The 27,264-nt window shown below is 41.3% G+C and overlaps 1 protein-coding gene across 4 annotated transcripts in view; it reads left to right on the top strand.

Annotated features, from left to right (window-relative positions):
• Positions 1–27,264, top strand: part of LOC126267473 (pyrroline-5-carboxylate reductase 3) — a 168,014-nt gene that overhangs the window by 56,075 nt on the left and 84,675 nt on the right. For 3 of the 4 annotated variants that reach the window (XM_049972753.1, XM_049972750.1, XM_049972754.1), the window contains exon 2: positions 25,166–25,236. The exons of the other annotated variant lie outside the window; for it this stretch is intronic. In XM_049972753.1, coding sequence (XP_049828710.1) covers positions 25,166–25,236 — 71 coding nt within the window. The remainder of the gene's footprint in view (positions 1–25,165; positions 25,237–27,264) is intronic. 4 annotated transcript variants of the gene reach the window in all.

Genomic DNA, 27,264 nt, shown 5'->3' with positions numbered 1-27,264 from the left:
GTCCACCCGGCCTCCCGCATGCCCACTATACGCCCTCGCTCAAAGTCCGTCAACTGCACATATGGTTCACGTCCACGCTGTCGCGGCATGCTACCAGTGTTAAAGACTGCGATGGAGCTCCGTATCCCACGGCAAACTGGCTGACACTGACGGCGGCGGTGGACAAATGCTGCGCAGCTAGCGCCATTCGACGGCCAACACCGCGGTTCCTGGTGTGTCTGCTGTGCCGTGCGTGTGATCATTGCTTGTACAGCCCTCTCGCAGTGTCCGGAGCAAGTATGGTGGGTCTGACACACCGGTGTCAATGTGTTCTTTTTTCCATTTCCAGGAGTGTAGTTATGGAAATTACTTTTTAAATGAGATACAGTTTGCTACCTTTCTGTCCCGTTTTCATTTGAGTTCAAATGGTTCAAATGGCTCTGAGCACTATGGGACTTAACATCCATGGTCATCAGTCCCCTAGAACTTAGAACTACTTAAACCTAACTAACCTAAGGACATCACACAACACCCAGCCATCACGAGGCAGAGAAAATCCCTGACCCCGCCGGGAATCGAACCCGGGAACCCGGGCGTGGGAAGCGAGAACGCTACCGCACGACCACGAGATGCGGGCTTTTCATTTGAGTGTCCACTATACAAGCAACTTCAGGTACCCCACTGAGAAGTGTTTTAGGATAACCTTAATACTGTAGCAGTCTCAGTCTTTTTACAAATGATGCCAAAGTACTGCCTGAATAAAGTTGCACAAGCGTTCAGACAAATATTGACACATTTCTGACCCATGTAATGATTCATACCTCTTTTTCAATATTCAGAAGTGTAAACTGCGTTATTCACAAAATGATAACCTAAAACCTAATATCCAATAACTATAAAATCAATAAATCATAAGTGCAATTAGTTAACTTGAAACACAGCATGGTGGGTTAGCTGCGCTAAAAAAAATCTAATCCTTTCTGAAAACTGTATATTTCATAAATGATCCCATATGAGAACTGTTGTCATATTCCAGAATTTTGTAAACTTAAAATGTAATTCTTAAGAAAATGATGTTTGACAGAGTTCCCAGGTGCACGACATGTTCCCACTTCTCGCCATATGATGATTCGTCCAGCACAATCGAAACTGATCATTTTCGTCATACAGTTGTAATGATGTGGGGAAGCTTTATGTTGCATTGGCGTGCTGAATTCCAAATATTTGATGATGGTACACTCGCCGGTCAACGCTATTGTGAAATTCTACTCCTTTTACAAGTGTATCTTTTCAACAGTGCCTTCGGTCCTCACTTCATTTTTACGGATGACAGTGTGCGACCACACCGAACAGCGCAGGTGGGGGAGCTCTTGCGACAAGAGTATGTTCTACGAATGGACTGGCCTGTCCGTTACCGCAACTTAAATCCCATCAAGCTTGTGTGGTACAAACGTTTTGCAGCACATCCACATCCAGCAGTTCTCAACCGCTATGGAGGGAGAATAAAATGCCCCACCACAAGAACTCCTTATCAACTTAGTCGCCAGCATGGGGCACCTTGCGCAGCTTACAATGCCGCTCATGGTGATCAGACACCTATTAAAAGCGATAACCCGCCTTTTGTAATGCCCAGGGAACCGTTATGAAACGCGATGACTTCAGTGTAGGGAGGCTGGGGTAAATCCGACCTAATAAGTTCTTGTGGCTATAAAGCGCTTATCCGAGGTCGGATCTTAACGTTATATCCATTAAATTATAGGTAATATAAAGGAGCAACTGTTTGCAAAATATTTTTGTTATACTATCAATAGTTTTTGAGATATCCGAATTTAAGAAACGTTCATTTTTGCCATTTGCAAAAATTGAGAGGTAAATCCGACCTCTTTTTTGGCTGATTTTACACAGAAATAGTTCTAAATGAACGGTTTTTTTTGAGAAATAATTATATGCAATTATGTTTTTGCATAAATGAAGAAACTGTATTCAAAAAATAACAATGTTTAGAATACTAAATGTACTGAAAGTTGAATGAATGTAAATTTTAACTGAAAAAAGATGATTTCATTGCACGGAGTTGCAACAGCAATGTCGATCTCGGAATGTTAAAATAATGAGCGACAGCTCGTAAAGACATTTCCCTTTGCATTGCAACTGCAACTGCTCGGCGAAAATCGTTTTGATTGCGTTTAGTCGTTTTTCGTTTGTAATTTCGTACCATTCTCCTAAAAATAAACAAGAATTCACTTTGTTTCCATAAGTAAATAATTCCATAGGCCCCTACACATAAACGATAAAAAATATGCATTTGCATTTACCCCACCATTTAGTGGTAGAATTTACCCCACCATGCTACTTTTCATTTGAGACACATAGAAACAATTTACACGAAATTTCCAACAGAAACGATACATACACTGAATAGGTCACCAAATGCACTACAAAATCACTTACCGTTTGTTTTGCGATCGTTTTATTTAATAAGATAAATCTAGTGATGCAATTTGCACAAAAATTAAATTGCAACAATCGAAAACACACTTGTCTTCCGACTTTCTAAATGTCAAATGCGGCAAAACTGTCAAGGTGACATTTTCGTTATTTCGAATGCTCTATATGGTAACACTAATGCGAAATCGCTCCGCTTTGCCGTTTCTCACAAATAGAGGACGGTCAGGTTTACCCACCTGGTCGGATTTACCCCACCTTACCCTACTTATTATATAAATTAAAATCATCATCCCTGTCCACTTCATTATGTATTTCTGTCAGTTACCGTCTGTACTACGGCCTTGCCACAGTGGAAACACCGGCTCCCGTTAGATCAACGAAGTTAAGCACTGTCAGGTTGGACTAACACTTCGATGGGTGACCATCCGGTCTGTCGAGCATTGTTGGCAAGCGGGGTGCACTCAGCCCTTGAGAGGCAAACTGAGGAGATACTGGATTGAGAAGTAGCGGCTCTGGTCGCGTAAACTGACATACGGCCGGGAGAGCGATGTGCTGACCACGTGCCCCTCCACGTCCCCATCCAGTGACGCCTGTGTTCTGTGGATGACACGGCGGCTGGTCGGTACCGCTGGGCCTTCCAACGCCTCTTCGGACGGGGTTTAGTTTACTTTAGTTTACCGTCTGTACTATACTGTAGCAGTTCTTTCTATTTATGGTACAAGTTTCATTGAGTTATATAACTTGCCAGTGGAACGTCATGCGAAAGTTATTTGTCCTTACGTTTTGCACCCCAATACATGTGTAAAGTTTCCATGCTTCGTCATTGGATTGCGACCGTAGTCCGTCCACTGATCGTCTCAAAAAATGTTTCAAATGGCTCTGAGCACTGTGGGACTTAACTTCTAAGATCATCAGTCCCCTAGAACTTAGAACTACTTAAAACTAACTAAACTAAGGACATCACACACATCCATGCACGAGGCAGGATTCGAATCTGCCACCGTAGCGGTCGCGCGGTTCCAGACTGTAGCGCCTAGAACCGCTCGGCCACCTTGGCCGGCATGATCGTCTCATATTCGCACTTTCTCACAACACGCCAGTTTGGTGATCGTCCATGGTCCATGTCTTCACGAATATTTTCTTTTACTCTGCAGTATTGTACAGTATTATTCTTCTTCACTAGCCACTATGTTTAGGACTATTCCGTGTCGAAGGTATTACATATTGCCGACACTCACAGAATAACTTTGTGGTCGCTAGCTTCAAATTGTGCCTCTCTCTACTATAAGTAGTATCAATTGCATCTTGTAGTAACTCATACTATAATCACAATCACTAAAGAAGGAAGTATCCCTAAGTAGTGAACTTCAAGGAGGACTGCAGTGGATTGATGATTGGTAATTCACATTGATCATAAGAAAACGTAACATTTTACGCACAGGTAGACGAAAACATCTGGTAAGATAGTTAACTCTTACCTCTATCCTCACAACTAAACATATAGAAGGACCCTTGTCATCCGCTAAAACAGTACATTTCTGTACGTTACATATATTACAGTTCATGATCGTTACGGTTTCTTACCTATCAAAGGACGAATAATGCTATCACAAGGCAGTCGTCTGGTTAGAACCATTGTATTAGTCTTGGAGAGGCAAGAAACGAGCATAGCCTTGAACCGAAATGTTTCGCAGCATGCAAAGATGTCGCTGCCTCCCTAAGAGTCATCAAGCACACTTTTTAAGGTGTTTCAGAAGATACTTTCCTTTTCACTTTTACAATTTGGAGTCACTCAAAACAAATACGGGTCATCACGTCTTTCATGCGACACTCAATGTAAATGGAAAGCGTGGTTTGTTTCCCGTTAGAAGTACCGTGGCTTTTAAACCGGAATTTTACATGCCCATTCGATAGACCGTTCCCAAATTAGTGTAGTGCGTTACGCGTTTCATTGATATGTGTTAACAGGGTCTATCGCATGTGCACGTAAAATCCACTTTAAAAATAATTTTGTTTGGAATGGGAAACAAAGTGACGCTTTTCGTCAACACTGGGCTCGCATGGAGGACGTGATGAGCAGTAGGTGTTGGAGCTGACTCCAGCTACACGTTGCAAAAACGAAACTGCAAATATCTGCCTAAAGACCAGAGAAAATACTTCGGACGACTCTTAGAAGAGCCACATCCTATATGCATGCACTGCTCTGCAAAACTTAAACACGAGGTGGATAAACTACCATGACTTGCTAAGAACTCGATACAAATTGATGAAAATGCGGCAACTTGTTGCCAGCGGTCTCCCACTCGTGTATAGAAATCTGGACGTCGCGTGGTGTGAGGCCAGCGTGACTATAGTGCCATATGGGGCTGGCGCCGAACAAGCGGAACTTGAAGGAACGGGAAAAGATAGCGTGTGTGTGTCAACGAGAAGTTACGGTGCACTGTTGTGTTTTTCACTACAAAATTGTCCGGATGCAGCATTTGGATGAGTTCCCACTTGAAAGAAACGCTGAGAAACTGGAAGAAGGACGAAGTGTGACGATTGTAGATCAGAGGTTTAGTATTGCCCACAGCATTGTTTCAAAGGTATGGGAAGCATTCCAAAACTGGCAGGCACTGCTGCCCAAAGGGGAGGAGATGGTCAACCACGGGCAGCTGTAGCAGCAAATGGTCGCTACACTGTGCAACAGACAAGAAGGGACCCATGTCGAACAATGTGTGCAATTGAAATTACAGTTAACAGGACTGCAAGGAATGCTGTCTCACAATCCACTGTGGTGGCTGCATGGAGTGGTCTCTTTGCTTGACGACAATGTGTTATGTTCCACCGACACCTGCAATGCCAAAAGCATAGGAACTGGACCAACGAGGAATGGGATCACTTCCTCTTTTCAGATGAGAGCACAAATCAAATGGTTCAAATGGCTCTGAGCACTATAAGACTTAACATCTATGGTCATCAGGCCCCTAGAACTTAGAACTACTTAAACCTAACTAACCTAAGGATAGCACACAACACCCAGTCATCACAAGGCAGAGAAAATCCCTGACTCCGCCGGGAATCGAACCCGGGAACCCGGGCGTGGGAAGCGAGAACGCTAACGCACGACCACGAACTTCGGACGATGAGAGCACATTCAGTCTGATTAGTGATACTGGTCATGTCTCATATCACGAGAGGTGGGAACACATAATGAACCAATGAACATTGTCGAACATGATCATTTTGGTGGTCCAGGTGTTATAGAATGGGGAAGCGTAATGTTACATGGGCGTACTGACCTCCAGTGCTTGAACATGGTACACTTATTGGTCAGTGTCAGTGACATTGTACTCCTTCCCCATAAGCGTCTTTTCAGAAGTGCATTTGATTCTGATTTCATTTTTATGGATGACAATGTGCAGCCAAGTTGAACTGCGCAGGTAGAGGAGCTCTTGGAACGACAGGATATTTGGTGGATGGATTGATCTACCTGTTCTCTGGACTTAAATCTCATAGAGTACATATGTGATGCATTCAGGAGACTTATTGCAGCTCATCCACATGCACCAATGACCATCCACCCAAGAGTCATCAATGTGCTTGCAGAGGGATGGAGCACCTTACCACGGCAATTCCATATGGAAGAACATTACAGAGCGTGCTTTGCTCTCTGTGGCAATCACACAGCCTGTTGAGAACCATTTGAAGAATGTGTTCATATGGGTGTGAAATCTTATGGGACTTAACTGCTAAGGTCATCAGTCCCTAATCTTACACACTACTTAAACTAAATTATTCTAAGGACAGACACACACACCCAAGCCCAAGGGAGGACTCGAACCTCCGCCAGGATCAGCAGAAGCATTTCCTGTCTTTTCTAATGTCCAGGTGACGATCATAAATCCTGGTGATTCAGTATGATTATTGTCTTCGAATTAACGTGTCATTTCTGTTCGTTTCATTACCTATTTCCTTCATGTACCCTCTGTACTGTAGCAGTGCTTCCTATATATGGTCCAAGTTTTATTGAGCTAATTTACTTGGCAATATCACGTCAAGAGAGTCACTTTTGTCTCTAAGCTTTTCACATCACATTTCATTTACCTGTTTAGTACAGCATAAATCTGAAATTAGTGTACAATCCTAAAACAAAGTATCAGTGGCTGCAATATCGAGAACATTTTTCTACACAAACAACGTATCATTTAGCTCCCCATTTTCTCCCCCCCCCCCCCCCCCCCCCCCCCCCACGCCCCGCCACCTCCTTGGGGTCTTTGTAAGACATTTAAAAATAATCAAGATCCAGTGATTGTGCAAATACACTGCTTGACAGGAACAGAGACATTGTTGGACAGGAATAATCAAAGGCATTGATGGATGACATGAAACACAGTACTTACATAATAGATGCGGAGTGTTTTATTTATAACAAGAAATGTAACATGTTCCCCTCTCTCTCTCTAGACTAACTGGTGGCCAAAATCACTTGCCACAGTGAAGCAGGATTCGTCAGAGAACATTTCTTGGAACAGGTTTTGCTGACCCCAACTGACATGTTCAATTCGTCAACAAATTCTTTATTGACGGTGGCATGCTTGAAATGGGATACAGGCTCCTGAGCTTACAAACCAACCTGACTTAATCACCACGAAATGGTCCTGGCAGAGATGAGTGTACCTTTAGTAGCTGCAAGGTCTGCAGTGATCTGTCCAGGAATGAGATGTTTGTTCCTTTTCACCACTAGGGTTACATATCGTCCTCTTGCAGTGTGGTGGAGCATCTATTACCACCAGCATGCTTTTGTATTGCATTTCCACCTTCAGTGGCCTTCTTAAAATCATGAGATGATACTTTTGGATGCAGCCATTACTGTGACAACAATAGCAACACTCTGACTGGCTTCAAGCCCGCCGCAATCATAAGTACTTAAATGATATGTTGCAAACATGTTGCCGTACCACATGGAATGTCACACAAATCAGTTCCACAAAAAACTTTGTCATACATTGTACTCCATGAGCTGATTAATGCATACAGAGCATTCAGGGAGAGTCTTTGCTGCAGTTGACGTGTCCTGCCCTCTACATTTCCTTTCGCTATCGTTGTCGGGTGTTCTGTAGTAATTGCAGGTTGTTCCCCAGCAATTGCCAGTTATTTCCTTGCACATGTCAGTTGTTCCTTAGCAGTTATAAAGCAGTGATGTAGTTTTCAGTACTAATTATGATATACCATGTATACAGATAGTGCACTTTGACACCTGTGCTCTCTTAGCTTGGCACCCTTTGTACTCGGTTGTTTTGCTTGGGCCTTAACTGGCCCTGACAACAATACATATCAATTAAAACACCAGAATGATAAAAACATACATATCCTAACACATTACTAGGCAAAATAGTAATGTCAGATCACCTTTACAACTAACAGTCTACGTATATGATCAGCAGGCAAAGGTTAGTGCATAACGTCAGAAGCTCCATGATGCTGTTCGTATATCGTGTGGACATCTATAAGAAAAATAGCAAGAAGAGTAACCATCTGGAATGACATAAAGTGGACTGACCAAATGAAACAAATATTAGCAAAATCAGATATCAGATTGAGATTCATAGGAAGAATCATAAAGAAACATAATTCATGTATGAAAGAAGTGGCTTACAAAACACTTAAAACAGATTCTTGTCTAATGCTATCACTCTGGGAGCCTTACCAGACTAGATTAACAAAAGAGATAGACAAATCCCACAAAGACTGGAACATTTCATCATGGAGGACATTGTGGAGATACTCGATAAACACCAGTTCCAGGTGCTAAAAATGAGGTGTTGTACATCACAGAGAGGTTTACTATCAAAACTGGAAGAGTTGGGTAATGTATCTCTTTCTCCCACACATGTCTCGTAAAATGACCACAATGTGAAAATCCAAGAGATTGGTGGCAATACAAATGTTTAGCGACAATCATTCTTACCACTCGGCATTCATGAATGGAACAGGGGAGTGGGAACAGAACTCTTCCCCGCGCACTGTAAGGAGGCATGAAGGATACACAGTACACTCATAAATGGGCTGAAAAGCTAGTAAGGCTGTTATAGGGTAGGTTGTGCTGGCAAATAATTGTTAAAAAAATTGATACATTGGGCTGTTTCTGAGTTGATGAGCAATGAAGTCAGCCAATCAGGCCATTGCACCCACAAATTCAAGCTGACCAGCAGATTAAATTAGTGTCAGTTGTTCTCTTAGTGTAGATGATAGCTTACGAGACTGCTCAGACTTTGGCTTGGGCTCAATCTTTACTACTTTCCCTTGTCCACAATTTGTATTGCTTTCTTGTTTGGTCTTAGTGAACCAAACAAAGAACATGGTTGGTGACACCATCTCTGATGGATTGCCTGAATCTGTATGCAGAAGACCTGATTGGCTAATTTCAATGCTAATTAACTTGGAAATGGCACAATGTATCGAATGTGTTTCTCAGAAGTGTTTCTCAACACAACATACCCTGGAAAACCTTACAACTTTTTCAGACTGTTTCTGAATACCCTGTATGTACAGTGCCTGACAAAAAAGCAAAATACCCAAAAGAAGAACCAAATGAAAATTCGTGGTTTAAGAGAGTGTGTAATGTTATTTTAATGGTTACAAAACTGAATCAAATTTACAAAGAAGTCGACAGTATGAGGCCATTTATCAGTACAACATTGCACCCTCTCTGGCCTGAATGCATGCGCTGATTTTATTAATAAGTGTGTCAAAATGGATTGCACCCTCTCCTGAGGCAAGCTGGCATTTAACTGATGAAACTGATCATAAATATTCTGGGTTCTGAAACTGGGACGTAGGTGACATCTGAACCGGTACCACATATTTTCTATTGGGGAGAGATCTGGGGATCCCATTGGCCATGGGTGCACTTCATCACAGAGACAGTTCATAGAGACACATACCATTTGTGAAAAGAGCATTGTCCTGTTGAAAAATGGTGGCACAATACTGTCACACGAAAGGTAACACATGAAGATGCAAGTTGTAAGTGACATACTCTTGTGCTGTCAGAGTTCTCTCTGTCACTACCAGCCTTGACCTCAAGTCATACCTGATGGCTCAGCACACCATGCCACCAGGAGTAACACCACTGTGCCTCTCCATAACCTTGGAGAATGGAACTGCTTCTCATATTGGTGCAGTACTCATGAATAGTAATCATAAAACAAAGTGCAGAACCATGATTCATTTCTAAAAACAATGCTATGCAACTCCACACATCCCATCCATCGCATCACTCTAAATGCAGCTGTTTGTATCATGGTGTTAACAGCAACCTACACATTGCTGTAATTCCATAGTCTGGCTGCTGCTAGCCTAAGCTAATAATGTGGGATGACACAGAATATTGCAAACATATTCTTGGATGGCAGGTGCAAAAGAGAAGAGGTTCAATGTGATTTGTACACAACATGGTGATCCTCCCTTGTGGTGGTCAGACGTGTTTGCCTGGAAACTTAACGATGAGTACTCTTGCCCTCACATTCCTATATAGTCCAACACCGAGTGCCCCACAAATCTGGATATTGCACAATGAGGCAGCAAAATGGAGACTCACAATAAAGCCTTTTTAAAATTCTTATCAGGTTCTGATAAGTCTAAAAAATGGTTCAAATGGCTCTGAGTACTATGGGACTCAACTGCTGTTGTCATTAGTCCCCTAGAACTTAGAACTACTTAAACCTAACTAACCTAAGGACATCACACACATCCATGCCCGAGGCAGGATTCGAACCTGTGACCGTAGCAGTCGCACGGTTCCAGACTGCGCGCCTAGAACCGCGATACCACCGTGGCCGGTTTTGATAAGTCTGTCTCACATTAGTGTGTGACATCTCCCTGTGCTTCATAATGATCATTCAACATCTGACACTGTTCACACCACTTGATACTCCACTAAGCCTGGTAACTCCACTATCACCATGCAGCAGTGCTGCTGGAGTAGTCATTACTCTTCCTGTTTTAATGTCCCTTTGATAGATACTGATAAAATGAATATCACACTAGATTAATTTGGTACCATTCTGTCAAATGGGAATGCAAGATTCCACTTTAAAAATCATTTTGTGAGGAAACAAACTGACACTATTCATTGACATCAGGTGTCACATAAAAGACATGATAAACACCACATATTTGAATTGACTTGTAATGTTATGTGTACCTCATTGCTTTTTCTTCTTTAACTAATTTGTGCCTGATTTTATTCTGAGAAGCTCAGTAATGTATGTAAATACCGAAAATATAAATGTGATTCAAAAAGTACTTGAAGTGAAGTGCAGCTGGACAGCAAGAAACTCTTTAGCATGCAATCCCCACAATAATAGCATTAGAGAATCTTTGAGTATGGACTCTAAAAAAAGACAATTGATTTTATTAAAAATGACTGTTAATCTGTATCTTGTGGAAAGAGGGCGTGTCACTAGGCCGTCGCTCAGAACGTATTGTTATATTTAATGAAAATTGATATTCTAGTGATAAAACCGAGTGAAGTATGTGTAAGAGTTGCCAAACATTTATGTGTACAAATTTTTTGGAAGTGAAGACTATAAATATCTTCTTTTTGGAAAAGGAGGTGAACTTCATTGTCATTGCCGTCTATCAATCAATAGAATTGTACATATACAAAGTTCACTAAAATACAGGAAAAGAAATGCATTCTCTATAGTTTTCATTCAATAAGTAACAACCTCTCATAATTTCTTAATAACAGTAGTTGGATTATGTTCTTGTACAATAGTATGGTGCTGAACTCCACTGACCAATTTTGATGTAGCAGGACATGTAGTATGAAGGAAGTTTGTGTGTCAAGCAATCTCCTTTTCTCACAAAAAGCAGATTGCTGTTTCATCTTACTTACTTAAAACAGTGGTGCCTTAGGTATGAACAGCTATGAAAGCTTGGGCTCAAAGCTATCTGCAATATGGGCAAGTAACTAACAGAGTCATATTTTAAACCTTAAAGAACAATAACTTCCTCCAGAATCCAATACGTCAACAACTGATGCAGAAGCTGATCATTCAAGGAGGCAGCAACCAAAATTCAGGTACCAGTTACGACTTAAAGTAAAAATCTCAATAAAAAAAAGAAGGAAAAGAAACATTCCCCAGACCATAACACTCTCTCTTCTGGCCTGTAACCTTCTGACAACTGTTGCAGGGTGTTTGTTTCCAGAAGTTTTGCACCATACATGCCAATGGCCATCTGTCTGACTGACCATAAAACATGATTCATTTGAAAAGGCCACCTGTTGCCACTCAGAGGATATCCATTTGTGCAACTTCCAGCCTTCGTCATTGATGAATAGCAGTCAGCATGGGTGCATGAATCAGGTGCCTACTTAGGAAGGTGATATGCAGCAACATTCTCAACAGTCATTGAGAAGGATCTAATGTCACTTCATCCACCTATCCCAACAGCTTTTGGGTATGACCAAATTATAGTACTCATCTTCTACCCTAAAGTATCTAAATTTGGAAAAATGAAGGAGGTGTAGCTGAATTAATTGTACTTAGCATTCTGATAACGAAGTTTTGATGGTAGTCTCCCAGGCTCCTGCTTCTTCTTGTTGTCCAAGCTTGCAAAAATAGGTTCAGATAGTAGGATTATGTTGTTATTTGCCTTCAAATAAGTAGTCTTGGCCATGATGTTGTTTTCCACCAGTTAGTTTAATTGTAGATGCTGGTACACTTTCACAACTGATTACAGTATTCACATATATTAGTGACAGCAACAATTTATAGAGCAGCCCTTTAAAACACATCCTTATCAGTCAGGCACATTTTCTCTGATGTTTTGCCAGACATTTGCAATTTTTGTGATGTACAGGTGGAATCTCCTCAGACAAACACTGCTCATGACATTATTTCCATTATGAACAAAATTATTTTTAAAGCAGAATTTTAAGTTATTAACAGAAGCTTTAAAACATGAAGAATCACCAGTACTCCAACAGGGACTGAACAGTGCTGCTGCATGGTGATAGTGTTCGGTGTGGCCCAGGGTGGTGCTGTCGCTGATGGAGTATTGGTTATTATTTGTGTTTTACTGTCCCAATTAATACACATTGATAAAACGAACATCTCAATAGACTAATTTGAAACCTCAAATGGGCATGTAAAATTCCTCTTTAAAAATCTTTTTGTTTGTAATTGTAAAGAAATCAACACTTTCCATTGACACTAGGCATTGCATAATAAAACATGATGAGTAGCATTTGTTTGATGTGACTCCAGCTGCACATCGCAAGAATGAAATTGCAAATATCTGTCAGAACACCAGAGATAATGCACCTGACAACCCTTAAGACAGATATACTATATGCAGGGTGTTTGTAATTAAAGTTCCACTTTCAAAACTGCAGCAAGAGAACCACTGCTCAGAATGATGTCAAATTTGAACAACATGTTGCTGAAACAGGAGGCATCATCATGCTGGAGAAAAAAAGAAAAAAATGGACAATAGACAGTGCTGTAAGCATCAGAATATGCACAATAACAGACACATGGCGCACAGATGTTCCTCAGTTTGCGTCCTAGACCCAACATGACTTTCTTCATGAGGGATCATGTGCTGCTGGTAAAGCTCTTTTATAAGAATGGTGTGGCCACAGCATTGTAGGAGGGGTTGAGTGGTAGAGTGCAAACAGCAGTGTGTGGGGAACTGCCCTAACGTTGGACATGCCTGTGAACACAGTGCATAAAATCCTATGTAACATCCTGCATTGCTATCCATACAAAATCACACATGTTCAGAAGTTGCCTCTGTTGACTTGCTAGCAAGGCAAACATTCACTCTGGAATTTCTTCCTTGTATGGAAGTGACCAATGAATGGCCATGGAAAATTCAGTGGACAGACAATACACACAATGGTAGAATATGGGCAATAGGAAATTCACAGGCACATCAGCCAGTACCAGTTTATTTCGCAAGAGTGACTGTTGGGTGTGGGTTGATGGCAGCGTTTATTGTAGAGCCATATTTTTTCCAAGGAGATGAGTCCTGTGGGTCATGTTACCTGTACTATCACTGGTAAATGCTATGAGAGTCTTTAACATTGTAACATCATTCCCAGCCTTCAACAGTGAAGATTTGTGGGTAGAATCATTTTTATGCAAGATGGGACTCCTCCATACATTGCAAATTTATTTATTTTTATTGGAATACGTATTCCAAAGACCCATTTTTACATGGTAACACATGGATGAGGAAAGAGTTAAAAAATTTAATTCATTATTACATTTGTTTCCATCTGGACAACAAATGAAGGTTACAAATACAAATTGAAAATAATAATAAAGTAACACAATCAGTAAGTTCTAATTACACTAACTAACAAAGGTTAAGATACAATTTTCAGATCTTATCGAAACAATTTTTTATAGAGTATAAGTGACCATCTTCTTGACTTACAGATCACCAATAGCTATCTCTGATATAGGATTCTTCTAGAGAATAGAAACTTTTTTCAAGCAAGAACTCCTCTTGCTTGCTTTTAAACAGTACATTATTACCTCATAGACACTTAATATTACTTGGCAGTGCACTGCACCAGATACAAATTTTTCAGGTCATAGTGTATGTCACAATTCCTTCTTATGTTATGATGATGGTATGTTTAATTTGTTTCATAGTGAGAAGGATGGTGAAGCACGAATGTCATAACTGGAAAGAGATACTCTGAAGCAGTGGTTAGTAATCCAATTTGCTTAAAAATGTTGGGATGAGGTTCTTGGAGGCACTGCACACAAAATTCGGACAACTTTTTTCTGACTTTAGGATACTTCTTCTAACAATGGTGAACTGCCCCAAAAGATTATTCCATAACACATAAGTGAATGGAAGTAGCCAAAGCAAGTAGATTTTGAGGCATTTATGTTGCCAATTTTGGTGATTATCCAGATGGCAAATGTTGTTGAACTAAGACTTTTCACGGTTTTGTTGATGTGGTGTTATCAGTTAAGCCCATTATCTATATGTATGCACAAGAATTTCAAACAATCTACCCTCTGTATCTGCCGGCTTGCATGTGCAATGTTTATCTCCTGTGGGCTTTTGTGATCAGAATGGAAATGAATGTCATTGGTTTTGCTGAGGTCTATTGATAGAGAAATTATTGTGAATCAATTCAGAATATCCCCAAGTTATTGTTTGGCATTTAATTCTAGGTCAGGGGAAGTCTTATTGTCTATCACAATACTTGTGTCCTCTGCAAACATTGTAAAGTTGCTTGCTTTGTTTCAGGACAAAACTAGGTCATTGATATATATGAGAAATAGCAGGAGACCAAGGACAGAAACTTGTGGAACGCCATAATTTATTGTTCCTCAGTTGGACTCTACCCCTCCTACATGCATATTGTTACCATATAACACAAAGCCAATAAGCAGTTGCTACAAAGGCATTTTGGAAATGCTAGAATTATCAGCCTTCATTTCCCTACACGCTGGCCATTCACATCACATCATATTAATCTGTGTGGCTCTTGGCTGTGAGGTTATCTGAAAGACGTTGTATTCAGTGCTCAAGTTACGAATGTAGGTGAATTGAGAGCATGCATTGTGCAGTGTATTCTGAATGTGACTATTGAGACACTCCAGTCTGTTGTGGGACATGCCGTTTCTCAATTTCAACTTGTGGCAGAAAACAGTAGACAACATATTTAAAGAGGCTCCAATGCTATAGTCACATTATTTAGTGCATTTGGTGTGAGACTGGTCCATCAGTTGCTCTTTGTGTAAGCTTAAAGCAGTTAGTGTGTGACAAAGCAAGCTGGAATAAATTTAATTACCTGCTTGTTTTGTCATCTTCCACCTTAAATTCATTTTTTCATGCTTAACTAGTTACCATTAACATCTACATCTACATCTACATGACTACTCTGCAATTCACTTTTAAGTACTTGGCAGGGGGTTCATCAAACAACAATTATACTATCTCTATACCATTCCACTCTCGAACAGCGCGCAGGAAAAATGAACACCTAAACCTTCCTGTTCATTCGGAAGAGAAAGTTGGTGACTGAAATTTCATAAATAGATCTCGCCACGACGAAAAGGTCTTTGCTTTAATGACTTCCATCCCAACTCGCGTATCATATCTGCCACACTCTCTCCCCTATTATGTGATAATACAAAACAAGCTGCCCTTTTTTGCACCCTTTTGATGTCCTCCGTCAATCCCACCTGGTAAGGATCCCCACCGTGCAGCAATATTCTAACAGAGGATGAACGAGTGTAGTGCAAGCTGTCTCTTTAGTGGACTTGTAACATCTTCTAAGTGTCCTGCCAATGAAACACAACCTTTGACTTGCCTTCCACACAATATTATCTATGTGGTCTTTCCAACTGAAGCTGTTCGTAATTTTAACACCCAGGTACTTAGTTGAATTGACAGCCTTGAGAATTGTACTATTTATCGAGTAATTGAATTCCAGCGGATTTCTTTTGGAACTCATGTGGATCACATCACACTTTTCGTTATTTAGCGTTAACTGCCACCTGCCACACCATACAGCAATCTTTTCAAAATCGCTTTGCAACTGATACTGGTCTTTGGATGACCTTACTAGATGATAAATTACAGCATCATCTGCGAACAACCTAAGAGAACTGCATTTTCATAAAAGAGAAAGATTGGCCCTTAGTTTTAAATAATATAACATGAGATCTAATTTTGTGCCTAGTTGTATGTATGTAATTGATTTTCTAATTTATTGCGACTATTCCTAGTTAGTATTGTTTGTTATAGGGTGAAATCAGTGATTGCTTCTTAGCTTAAATTCTATTGTTGACATATAAACAAGTATAAATTCTGTAATAATTGTAAACAATTGGAAGACAAAGTACTAGTAATCTTAAAGTATCTATTTGGCTCTATTCAAAAACATGTTAGCAAAACCAGCCTTCATTAATTCCAAAGTAATTAACAGTTTTGTCAAAAGTATTTGTTAATTTCATGATTTAAATAAATAATTCTGCCTAAACCTTGTAGTAGAAGAAACAGTAAAAAAGAAGCAATTTTCGATCTATTCAGTTAAGTGGGTGAGTTAAGTTTTAATTGTTACTTCTGTAAACATAACTTTAAACAATGTGTACTTTCAGCATCTATCATTGTGTTGATATATAAGGGCTTGATTCTTTGTCACAAGACAGTCAGCCCACATCCGAGTTTCGTATGAGCAACCTGTGCTGTTTAGGACAACAACAATGCATCAGCTTAACAGTAATAATTGTTAAACAATTAGGCTATGTGTAAAAACAGTGACAGTGTCCACTCCATATGTTGTTGTTGTTGTGGTCTTCAGTACTGAGACTGGTTTGATGCAGCTCTCCATTCTACTCTATCCTGTGCAAGCCTCTTCATCTCCCAGTACCCACTGCAACCTACATCCCTCTGAATCTGCGTAGTGTAGTCATCTCTTGGTCTCCCTCTACGATTTTTACCCTCCACGCTGCCCTCCAATACTAAATTGGTGATCCCTTGATGCCTCAACACATGTCCTATCAACCGATCCCTTCTTCTAGTCAAGTTGTGCCACAAACATCTCTTCTCCCCAATCCTATTCAATACATCCCCATTAGTTATGTGATTTACCCATCTAATCTTCAGCATTCTTCTGTAGCACCACATTTCGAAAGCTTCTATTCTCTTCCTATCCAAACTATTTATCGTCCATGTTTCACTTCCATACATGGCTACACTCCATACAAATACTTTCAGAAATGTCTTCGTGACACTTAAATCTATACTTGATGTTAACAAATTTCTCTTCTTCAGAAACGCTTTCCTTGCCATTGCCAGTCTACATTTTATATCCTCTCTACTTCGACCCTCATCAGTTATTTTGCTCCATATGTACCTGTTTATTCTTCAGTAACTGTGAACTTTCTAGTTATGTTTTCACTGCTCATAGATGTTCAACGGTAAACTATTGTAGCAGTATGTGGAGTTTTGCCTGCTAGCTATTAATGAGGCTTATGAAAAGTTTAAACAATAGTACACTAGCCATATAACTGTGTATTATTGGCAGGTTGTTAACAGTGAAATTAAAGTACTGTGAAACGCAACTGTGCACCTATCTGCTACATGATTTACAGTAGTGCGTGTTGGCAGCTACAACCCATATTTCAGCCAGTGTAGCAATGCAGTACATCAACACTGAGGACAGCAATCAGCAAACAAAGAATTAAAAGTAGGTTGAATCACCACAAGTGCTCTATGCCACGACCTCCAACAGTCAGCAAGGCATATTAATAGTCTGAGGATGATCAGACATTGATCAAAACCAGTCATTGTTTTTTTTTAAATAAAATATTTTATGCAGTCTGCACTGTTTTTATTATATTTTTAATTTGGAGAGGAAAAAACCCTAATAACTGGTACAATGGGACATACCCTGTTCCATGCACTTCACAGCGGTTTGCAGAGTATGGCTGCAGATGTGGATGCAGATGTAGGAAAAGAACTGAGTCACAGCTCAGACTGTAAATAAAAACAAAAGACAAATTTACTCAAGCGTATAATCATCTGTGAATATCAAAGAAAGCACATGGCAGCAGAAATTTAAATTAAGTTTTTTCATTAGTTCTTTTTATCTATAATAACACTGAGTGCTACAGATATTGGACATGTCAAACACACAGAAACTGACTTAAATATGCTGTAGGATTTGGGTAACAAATACAATGTCCATGATGTGTAATGACTGTCCTGTTACTGATTTGCATACACAGTATTTGTTTATACACTTTAAATGGGCAGATTCAACTTAAACACTTGGCGTCTCAGAACACACTGCTCAAGGTCCAGAGACACTGTTCTTGCAGTGATATTCTTGGGGACAGAAGGCCATTGAGCTTGTGTCCCCACAGGGCTTCCTGCTCAAAGGCATGGAAAGCTGAAGTTATGTTGTGGTATGTTGCAGGTCATCTCTGGAGATACTGTCTAGCTTGTACTCATCTAGATGTCTTGGTCAGCATAGCAGTCTGCCTATTCTTGACAGCAGTTCTGGCTGAGTAGTTGGTACTGGAGGTGCATCATTAGGTGTCTGCTCATGATTATACATGATCCCGTGGTGGGGTTGTAGGCTGATCTTGCATCTGGTTTTCCATGTTGTGGCTTGTGGCTGACACATGAATGGATATCATAGATAACAGTGCAGCTGTATCGACTGACTGTGGTATCAGTGTGGAGTGGTACAATGATCACGACAGCATGCTGTTGCTGACCTGTCAGTTTTCATAGATGGCGGATACCATGATCATAATGTGAAGTAGAGACACTGTGAGATCTTCTTGAAGGTATTGCTTGACATCAGCTTTGATGGAAAAGGGGGCTAAGTCATGGTGTGAGGTCAAAGGGGCAGTATTGTTCCCCGGCATATCTGCTGAAGTCCATCCTGGCTTCAGTCTATTGACAAACTAAGTAGTTGGTGTGCTGGCTAGAATTATTTCTAATGTGTTGGGGTTCCTGTCTTAGTACTTTATATGGTCCGCTGTAAGCTGGGTGCAGCAGTAGCTTGATGGCATCTGTGTGAAGCACTACGTGAGTGCAAGTCTGTACGTTTTTGTGCATCAATACAGCGGGTGTTGTGTCCTGAGACAGCAGCGGGACTCTGATGCTGCATATCCATTCTCTGATCCATTGTACAAGGTCTTGCCTTCATTGTCTGTGTGACAAATTCCTCTGGGAGGCTAATCGCTTCACTGTACAGGATCTCCACTAGTGAGGCATCAAGGTCCTCCTTGTGGGCTGTTCTGATACCCAGCAGCACCTAGGGTAGAGCCTCTGACCATTCATTGTCATTGCAAACCAGTGCTGTTTTCAGCATGTTGTGCTACCATACCATTAGGCCATTTGACTGTGGATAGTAGGCTGTGGTGTGGAATCAGTGGCAGCCACAGAGGTGGCACAGTTCTGTAAACAGGGCAATTCAAATTGTCTGCCCTGATCAGTTGTTAGTGACACAGGGGAGCCAAATCTTGCTATCCATAGGACAATGAATGATCTCGACACTGACTCCACTGATACATCCCTGAGCGGAGTGGCCTCCACCCACCACACATTATATATGTGTGTGTGGCAAAAACGGCCCTTCAGGACGGGGAGGTTCCCTAACAGTGGCTGGTTGTGTCGTCCGTCTTCGCCCTCTGGCAAGGAATGCACCCTCATGTCCAAGTGGCACAATCCTTCTTCATAATTGGCTAGACATAACACTCCAAAACTAGTTTCATTGTGGGGCACTCTCTAGGGTGAGCTAAGTTATTGTTCAGTGATAGTTGGCAGGGATGAAAGGTCGTTGCCTCCCTGTTGACATGTCGCACAAAAATAGTTTGTTGGTTTCCGGCACTGGGGATCATCATATTGTAATCCCATTGCCACCTGCCTGTGCATCCATGAGGTTATTGAAATCCAGTTGACTGGTCACTGGACAGGACAGGTAGTCCACAACCATATTGTCCACTCCGTGCATGTGGTGAACATCTGTTGTGAACTGTAAGATGTGGTCCAAGTGCCTAAACCTTCATGGTGTGGCGTTGGCAGATGGATTCTTTACTGCATCAGCTAATGGCAATGGTCTGTATAGGTAGTAAGTGGTCTCCCTTTAGTATCATCGTGGAAGTAGCACACCACTTTTTACATGACCAGTAGTTTGTGGTGAAAGATCAACCAATTCCTTTGAGGGCCTGTCAGTTTCCTTGAGAAAAAATGGAGAGGTTGTGTCATCCCTGGCACTTCCTGCTGTAATACAGCACCTATAGCTTGGTTGCTTGAGTCTGATGTAATGATAAGATGAGCAGTCGGTGAAGGTAGTGGAAGTGTGACGGTGTGGGCTAGTTGAGCTTTAAGGTTGTCAAATCCAGTTTGCATCTTGGCTGTCCATGTTAGCTTCCTCTTCCCTGATGTATTTTTTCCCTGTAGAGCTCCTGTGGTGGAAAGTAGAGTTTCAGTTGCACGGAGTAAGTGTCATTGGTATAAATTGACAACTTCGAGAAATTTATGTATTCTTAGTTATTTGTGGGAGGGGACCAGTTAGTAATCTGCTCAATTTTGTCCTGTGTGGGCGACGTGCCTGTTGCATCAACTAGGTGCCGACAAACATGACACAAGGCTGTCATAATTGACATTTGTCATATTAATTTCCACCCTGTGTTGCGACAGCTTCTTGTATACTCCATGCCGGTGTTGTTCATGTTCCTCTGTGGATTTTGAGAAGTTAATTAAATTGTCTAAATAGCAGTAACAGTGTGGCACACTGAAAAACAACCCATGTCTGTGTGGCATTTTTCAACCCAAACTGCAAGAATAAGAATTCATATAAAGCGAATGGAGTGATAATGGTCTTTTTGTGAATGTCCTCCAGGGGTATAGATATTTGGGGGTACGCTCCTTTACAATCCAGTATGTAAAGATGGTTGCCCCTGCCAACTTGTGTGCAAAATCTTGGAAATTTGGGACCTGGTAGGTATCTATAATCCTTCTGGCATTGAGATACCGGTAGTCGCCGCAGAGGTGTCATGTACTGTCTTTCTTTGGCTGCGTAGTGATAAGTGATGCCTGTCTGAAGGCATGATTATACCATCCTGGAGAAATTCTTCAATGGCTGCTTTGGCCGCCTTGAGTTTGTGTGGGACTAGGTGTCGGGGACGGCGGCGTATGTGTGGTAGTTGCCGGATTTATTGCAGTTGGCTGTGGAGTTCGTGATGGCAGCTATGTAGCTGCTCATTCTCTATTTTCTGTACATGTTTCGTTGTTCTCTTTGCAGATGTTCTCATAGTCCGTGCTCTTCGTGGAGTTCATCACACAGTGTTATGCATTGTAATGCAAGATTAATTGTGATCTCCATGTCTAGTGGTGGAGGAGGAGTATTTGTGTTGCACAGCAGATTGTCACTGCAGATGCCCCCTATAGAGTGCAGTCCATCACCTTGTAATAACAGAACCCTGCTGAGAACTGGGATGAGGTGATAATGATGGAGGAAGTCAACTCTGAGTACTGGTTCCACCATTTCAGCCAGAAAGAGAGTCCATGGATGTGGTGTGCGGTCATCTACCCAGAGCATTGTGGAGGTTGTCCCCATTACCAGTACTATTAAATAATTTGCTGTTTGGAGTTTTATGGTTGAGGGCTTGTAATCTCCTGTGGTGAAATGTGGGGGTAGTTTGCTGATGTCCACACCCATATCAACCAGCAGGTACTGGTGTATCTGGCATTCGTAAACAGTCATGTGCCATCTGCCTGCATATGTGGCATGTTATGTGCTTTGGTACCTCCAGTAGGAAGGCAGGTTCTTGAAAGTAGGTGGGCTGGTGTGCCTACGCCAGTCTACCAGTGTAGTTTGGGTAGCCACACAGCTGTCAGCAGTGGTGAGCGTTGGTGCCAAATTGCATTTGAAACCAGCAGTAGCTGCTTGTCATTTTGTTTTGGCTCGTTTATGTTGTGCTGACCCAGTCATTGGGCATCTCCCTTTTTTTTGTTTATTTCCTGCAGGAGGTGGGTCCATGCACTGTGACTGTGATGGTGCTGCAGCAGTTGCAGCCTGCAAGGTGGCTGTGTTCCAGTTGCTGGGGGAGGAGGAGGTTGCACAGTATCTGCGTGATGTGTTTTGTGCTGTGTCTCCCACTGCTGCTGTCTTTGTCTGTTGTGCACTGTATCTGCTGCTGGCATGGTGGTCATAGATAAGTGTCCTTGTACTGATCAGTGTCTGGTGGTATGAGAGTGCCAACATCTTATCAGCCAGTTGTAGGCATGTTTCCAATGGTGTGTCTACATGTACTAGAAGTCCTGTTTGTATTTTCTCTGGGAGCTTGAGTAACCATAATGACCATAGGGCTTGATCTGGTAGTAGGTTGTTATCAATTTTCAGGTGCAGTTTGTGCTATAACACCAATGGTGTGTTATTGCCCAGTGTCATCTCATTAATGGCGAGGTACAGTTGTTGCTCTGGCATGTGTGATAATCGCTGCAATATTAGTGTCTTCAGTGTCTCATACTTATGTGTAGTTGGAGTATTTAATAGTAGATTGCTGACGAGATCCACTTGTTCACTGAGAAGGTTGAGAAGTATTAACAGCTTGCTCTGGTCATCCCTGCTCCCTGCTGTCCTCTTCACACATTCACATAAATTAAACCACATTTCTGGTGAGTCTGTGTGAATTTGCAGCAGGTGGAGTTTGATAGACAGTGGGTGCTTCCCACTGCTCGGACCAAGTGCTGTGGCCTGATGAGGTATGGCCACTGTCTGTTGTACCTGTTGGCATGGTATGGTGTGATATTCTGGTTGGAGCACTGGTCCAGTGTGTGGTGGTGACGTCATACCCGTGGAGTGCCGAGTGTCACAGCGCAGCTGATATTTCTGTACCATCACCCATATGATGTATAGAGGCATTGGCAGACTGCAGAGAAATATAGTTGTGTTGGATATCACAGTTTTCTGGTAGTGATGGTCCATGTGTTCACTGTGCGCACTGGTCTATTAGTCACATCACTGCTGTCACGGTTGCTGTGGTGGCATCGGTGTAACAAAATGTAGTGCGTGGTGAGGCTGGTGTAGCAAGTAAGTCCATGTTAATGGCATTGCACCCTTCGATCATAGCACATGTCACAGTAAGTGGGGTGAAGTCATGGTCATTTGGAAGCCATCGTGGTGTGGTAGGTCTGTGTGTTGTGCACATAGAATTGGTGGCATGTCGTGAACTCATTGTCAGCTGGATAAATTCATGGTAGATCACCAGCCCACATGGTATGGGGTTCACTGTATGAATGGCAGTAATGTCTGGCTCTAACTTGACACACTTCATTGTCATTTCAGGTTGCACAGCAGTCAGGTTGTAATTCTGATATCCATCTTGTGGTCATAGTGCTGTTGATGAGTCTGTTGTGTCATCCTAGTAACTGCTGGTGTGCGATAGTGGTAAAACAGTGTGTCGAGCATCTGTAGCAGCACACAGTGGGCATCAGCATATCTCAGTGCAAGGTGGGGTGTAGTGAGTGGTGTGGTTGGTGGGGCCATGATGCCACACTCGTGGTGTACCGTGGTATGCGATGCAGCTCCTGTGATGTCACCTGTGTGACGTGTGAGAGCAAAAGCAGTTTTCGGAGTTATACCATTCTATTCAAAATCACTATCTGACCGTGAGACCACCAACTATACTGACCTGCATTTTTATTTGTTGTCACTGATTGTTCTGCATCTGTTATGTCACTGTGGTTGGTGTCTGTTATTAGCCTGTCAATGCCTAACATCTCAATAATGGTAGAGTCACTCGGCCAATATGGAGACTTGTGAGTAGCATTAGTACTAATTGGATGTATATCAGTTGGAATATTGCACTCGAGAATGGTGGGAGTGGCAGGGTAGCACCATTGTTAGTGACCATCGATCATCATTGTCCCTTTGTTATGTAGTCTGACAAGGTTATTGTGCACATAAGCACTCGTAGCACTATTTTCAATGTTCGTTAAAGGTAGTGTGGTTGATGGAAGTTTTATATAGTATTCCTTATGTGTGTGGTGATGTGACAAAGTTTGCATTGTTGTGCAGGTATTAAACACAGAAGTATTGCAATTTCCATCTTGAAGTGGCGAAAAGTCTTTAGATAAATGCTCATGACACTTGATATCGTTGACTGTAGCTGGCTGACCATCGGTGTGTGTAGGGTCCAGGTCAGCAAGATGTTGGATTCTCACTTTGGATGGAGGTGGAGCAACATGTCACACGAAAATGTCAGGGTGCAGTTGTCAAAACACTCAGGGTCACCAGGAGGTTGCATGTTCATATCATGTCAGAGTCACCAATGTAGGATTTGGGTAACAAACACAATGTTCATGAAGTGTAATGACTGTCAGCATTACCAATTCATGTACACAATATTTATTTATACACATTATATGGACAGATACAACTTAAACACTTGACATCTCAGAACACACTGCCCAAGGTCCAGAGGACTGTCCTTGCAGTGATATTCTTGGGTACAGAAGTCCATAGAGCTTGTGTTCCCACAATGCATAAGTAATTTCTTAAATTGCTACATGCATCATACATCTCTTATAGCTCCAGATCTGTTATTAGGCTCAGCTTGTAAATTTAAATAAACCATGTATGAATGGGAACTGATACAAAAAGTAGATTTTTAACTATTGTGATGAAATATTTCTGTACCATCACCCATATGATGTATAGAGGCATTGGCAGACTGCAGAGAAATATAGTTGTGTTGGATATCACAGTTTTCTGGTAGTGTTTGTCCATGTGTTCACTGTGCGCACTGGTCTATTAGTCACATCACTGCTGTCACGGTTGCTGTGGTGGCATCGGTGTAACAAAATGTAGTGCGTGGTGAGGCTGGTGTAGCAAGTAAGTCCATGTTAATGGCATTGCACCCTTCGATCATAGCACATGTCACAGTAAGTGGGGTACAACTTAAACACTTGACATCTCAGAACACACTGCCCAAGGTCCAGAGGACTGTCCTTGCAGTGATATTCTTGGGTACAGAAGTCCATAGAGCTTGTGTTCCCACAATGCATAAGTAATTTCTTAAATTGCTACATGCATCATACATCTCTTATAGCTCCAGATCTGTTATTAGGCTCAGCTTGTAAATTTAAATAAACCATGTATGAATGGGAACTGATACAAAAAGTAGATTTTTAACTATTGTGATGAAATACATAGAATAAATTTCTTAAAGTATTTGGCTTGTTACAGGTCTCACAAAAGCTGATGCCATTATTGCCAGTTGTGATCCATCAGACAATTCTTCTATTGAATCATTCCAGGTAACTGTTAACTGTTTTTTAATGTACAGGGTTGGATCAAAATAATTTGAATTCCTTGATAAAAAATAAAATACAGCTGAACCATGATTTATTTTCAAAGAATATTCTTAAGAATTTATTTTATTTACAAGCGATTCATCAAGAACATTAACACATTTAATCACATTATGTAAGCATGGGTAGTTGCCAGGGAGTAACAGATGAAATCATAACCAAATTCCTTTTAACAAATGGGAATTTTATTTACTTTAATATTGCCTAAATGCATTTTTTAAAAGAAACAGATTTTAAATTATAATCAGAAAGCACCCTCTAAATATCAAAGTTACAATTTATTCAGAGGCAGAAAGAAACAAGTTTTGACTGTATGAGCTTTCAAGCGGAGAACATGGCCACTCCTTTCTGACATGGCCTTAGTTACGACCGCTAACAACAGCCCTTGAAAGACTACACTGGTGCAAATCTGCAACACACCAGATAACTTTAAACTAAGAGTTTTAACAATTTACACAAGCACACAAACTATGCACCCCATGTAGGAGGGGTGGAAATGGTACAAAACACTAACAATTAAAATATTAACCTTGCCACCGAAGGTGCAACTTGATTTTAACTTCTACGAAATGTCTTACGGTGAAAGGGTGGCAACATTATATACTAAAATTATCATTTAAATAAAAACCTATGAAATGCAAACTTATATAAAATTCTACAAGGTTGGCTAAACAATAGTTAAGATGCTCTACAGAACACAGATACTGCCTCTCAAAATCATAGGCAATAATATCAAAGTTTCCAAAGGTGTTAGGCTGTTACACTCCAAGCAATAAATTCATTAACACACCAAATCTGATAGACATGACAGAGACAGCTACTAACGTACGCTAAATTGACAGGGAGATTACCGAACAACCTGAACCACAGGTTGCTCTAACCCGCCCCTACTCCACAAGCGAAAAACAGACCACCCAATTTATAAACAACCACCTTCCCATGGGTGGGCAAACAGAGAAGAATGGTGCGACGACCTCAAAGAAAAATGGCCGAAAAAAAAAGTAGAATTTAACAAGAGTAAATCAAGCAACATATCACCAATCACTTAACTTCTAATAAACTGCAATTTCTCAAGAAGACTGCTATACACCGCAGCCCACTGGACTCACATGGCAACCTCACATGCACCGACACTCAAGATTGACAAGTCATCTTGTGTCTCAGTACGTGACCGACCAACTGACCGATCCTACCACCAATGACCATTGCCTGAGCAAACTCGAGCAGACTGGCGGCCTAACACACAGACTCAGATGCAGGAACTAAGTTCTCTTACTAGTGGAGTGGAAAGACTCTCATTTTGCTGACTTTAAAGGTTAATCTGAACAACAGACACACTAGCACTCTGAACGACAAACAGACACTAACTGCCTAACAAATGCAGACAAGAGACAGACTAGCAAGCTGGGGATGAGAGACTGACTCAGACTGACTGACTGGGGAGCTCATACACCCCTTAAATGCACGTGAACAGGCAACCTTTCCTCTTTCCCACCAGAGGGAGACACCAAAGATGAAATTGCCACAGCAACATCACCGCCAGAAACGGAGGGCGACTGCTTCACACTACGCGCTGCGGTGCGCTCTTCAAAACAGCAATTTTTTACCACAGCTCAACAACAATAAAAGAATAAACTTTTGTTGAGCTTTTTCTCAAACTTATGAGTGGTGCACTGGTCCTGCATTCATTCACACTGGGTTTCACAAATCCAGTTATGAAGAAGAACGTTCAAAGTTGTGGAATGAGTCATGATATATAATAACAGGCTGAACTAGTCACTGCTAACTTATTCACATTGATGATTATTTTAGTTATTTTATCCTTCTCAGTCCTGAGCTTAGATTTTATGATCGGTTTATGTTGGTGGTCAATTCATTGTTCTGGGGCAAAAGAAGACTAAAGTACCAATTTTTTTAAACTAACTGATATGATTCACCAAAGTTTTAGGAATAATGTTTATAGTAGAAAAATAT

The sequence above is a fragment of the Schistocerca gregaria genome, chromosome 4 (genome assembly GCF_023897955.1).
Source record: "Schistocerca gregaria isolate iqSchGreg1 chromosome 4, iqSchGreg1.2, whole genome shotgun sequence".
NCBI classification, from domain to species: domain Eukaryota; kingdom Metazoa; phylum Arthropoda; class Insecta; order Orthoptera; family Acrididae; genus Schistocerca; species Schistocerca gregaria.
The sequence above is the reverse complement of the archived record's forward strand: the minus strand, read 5'-3'. Positions and strand labels throughout refer to the sequence as shown.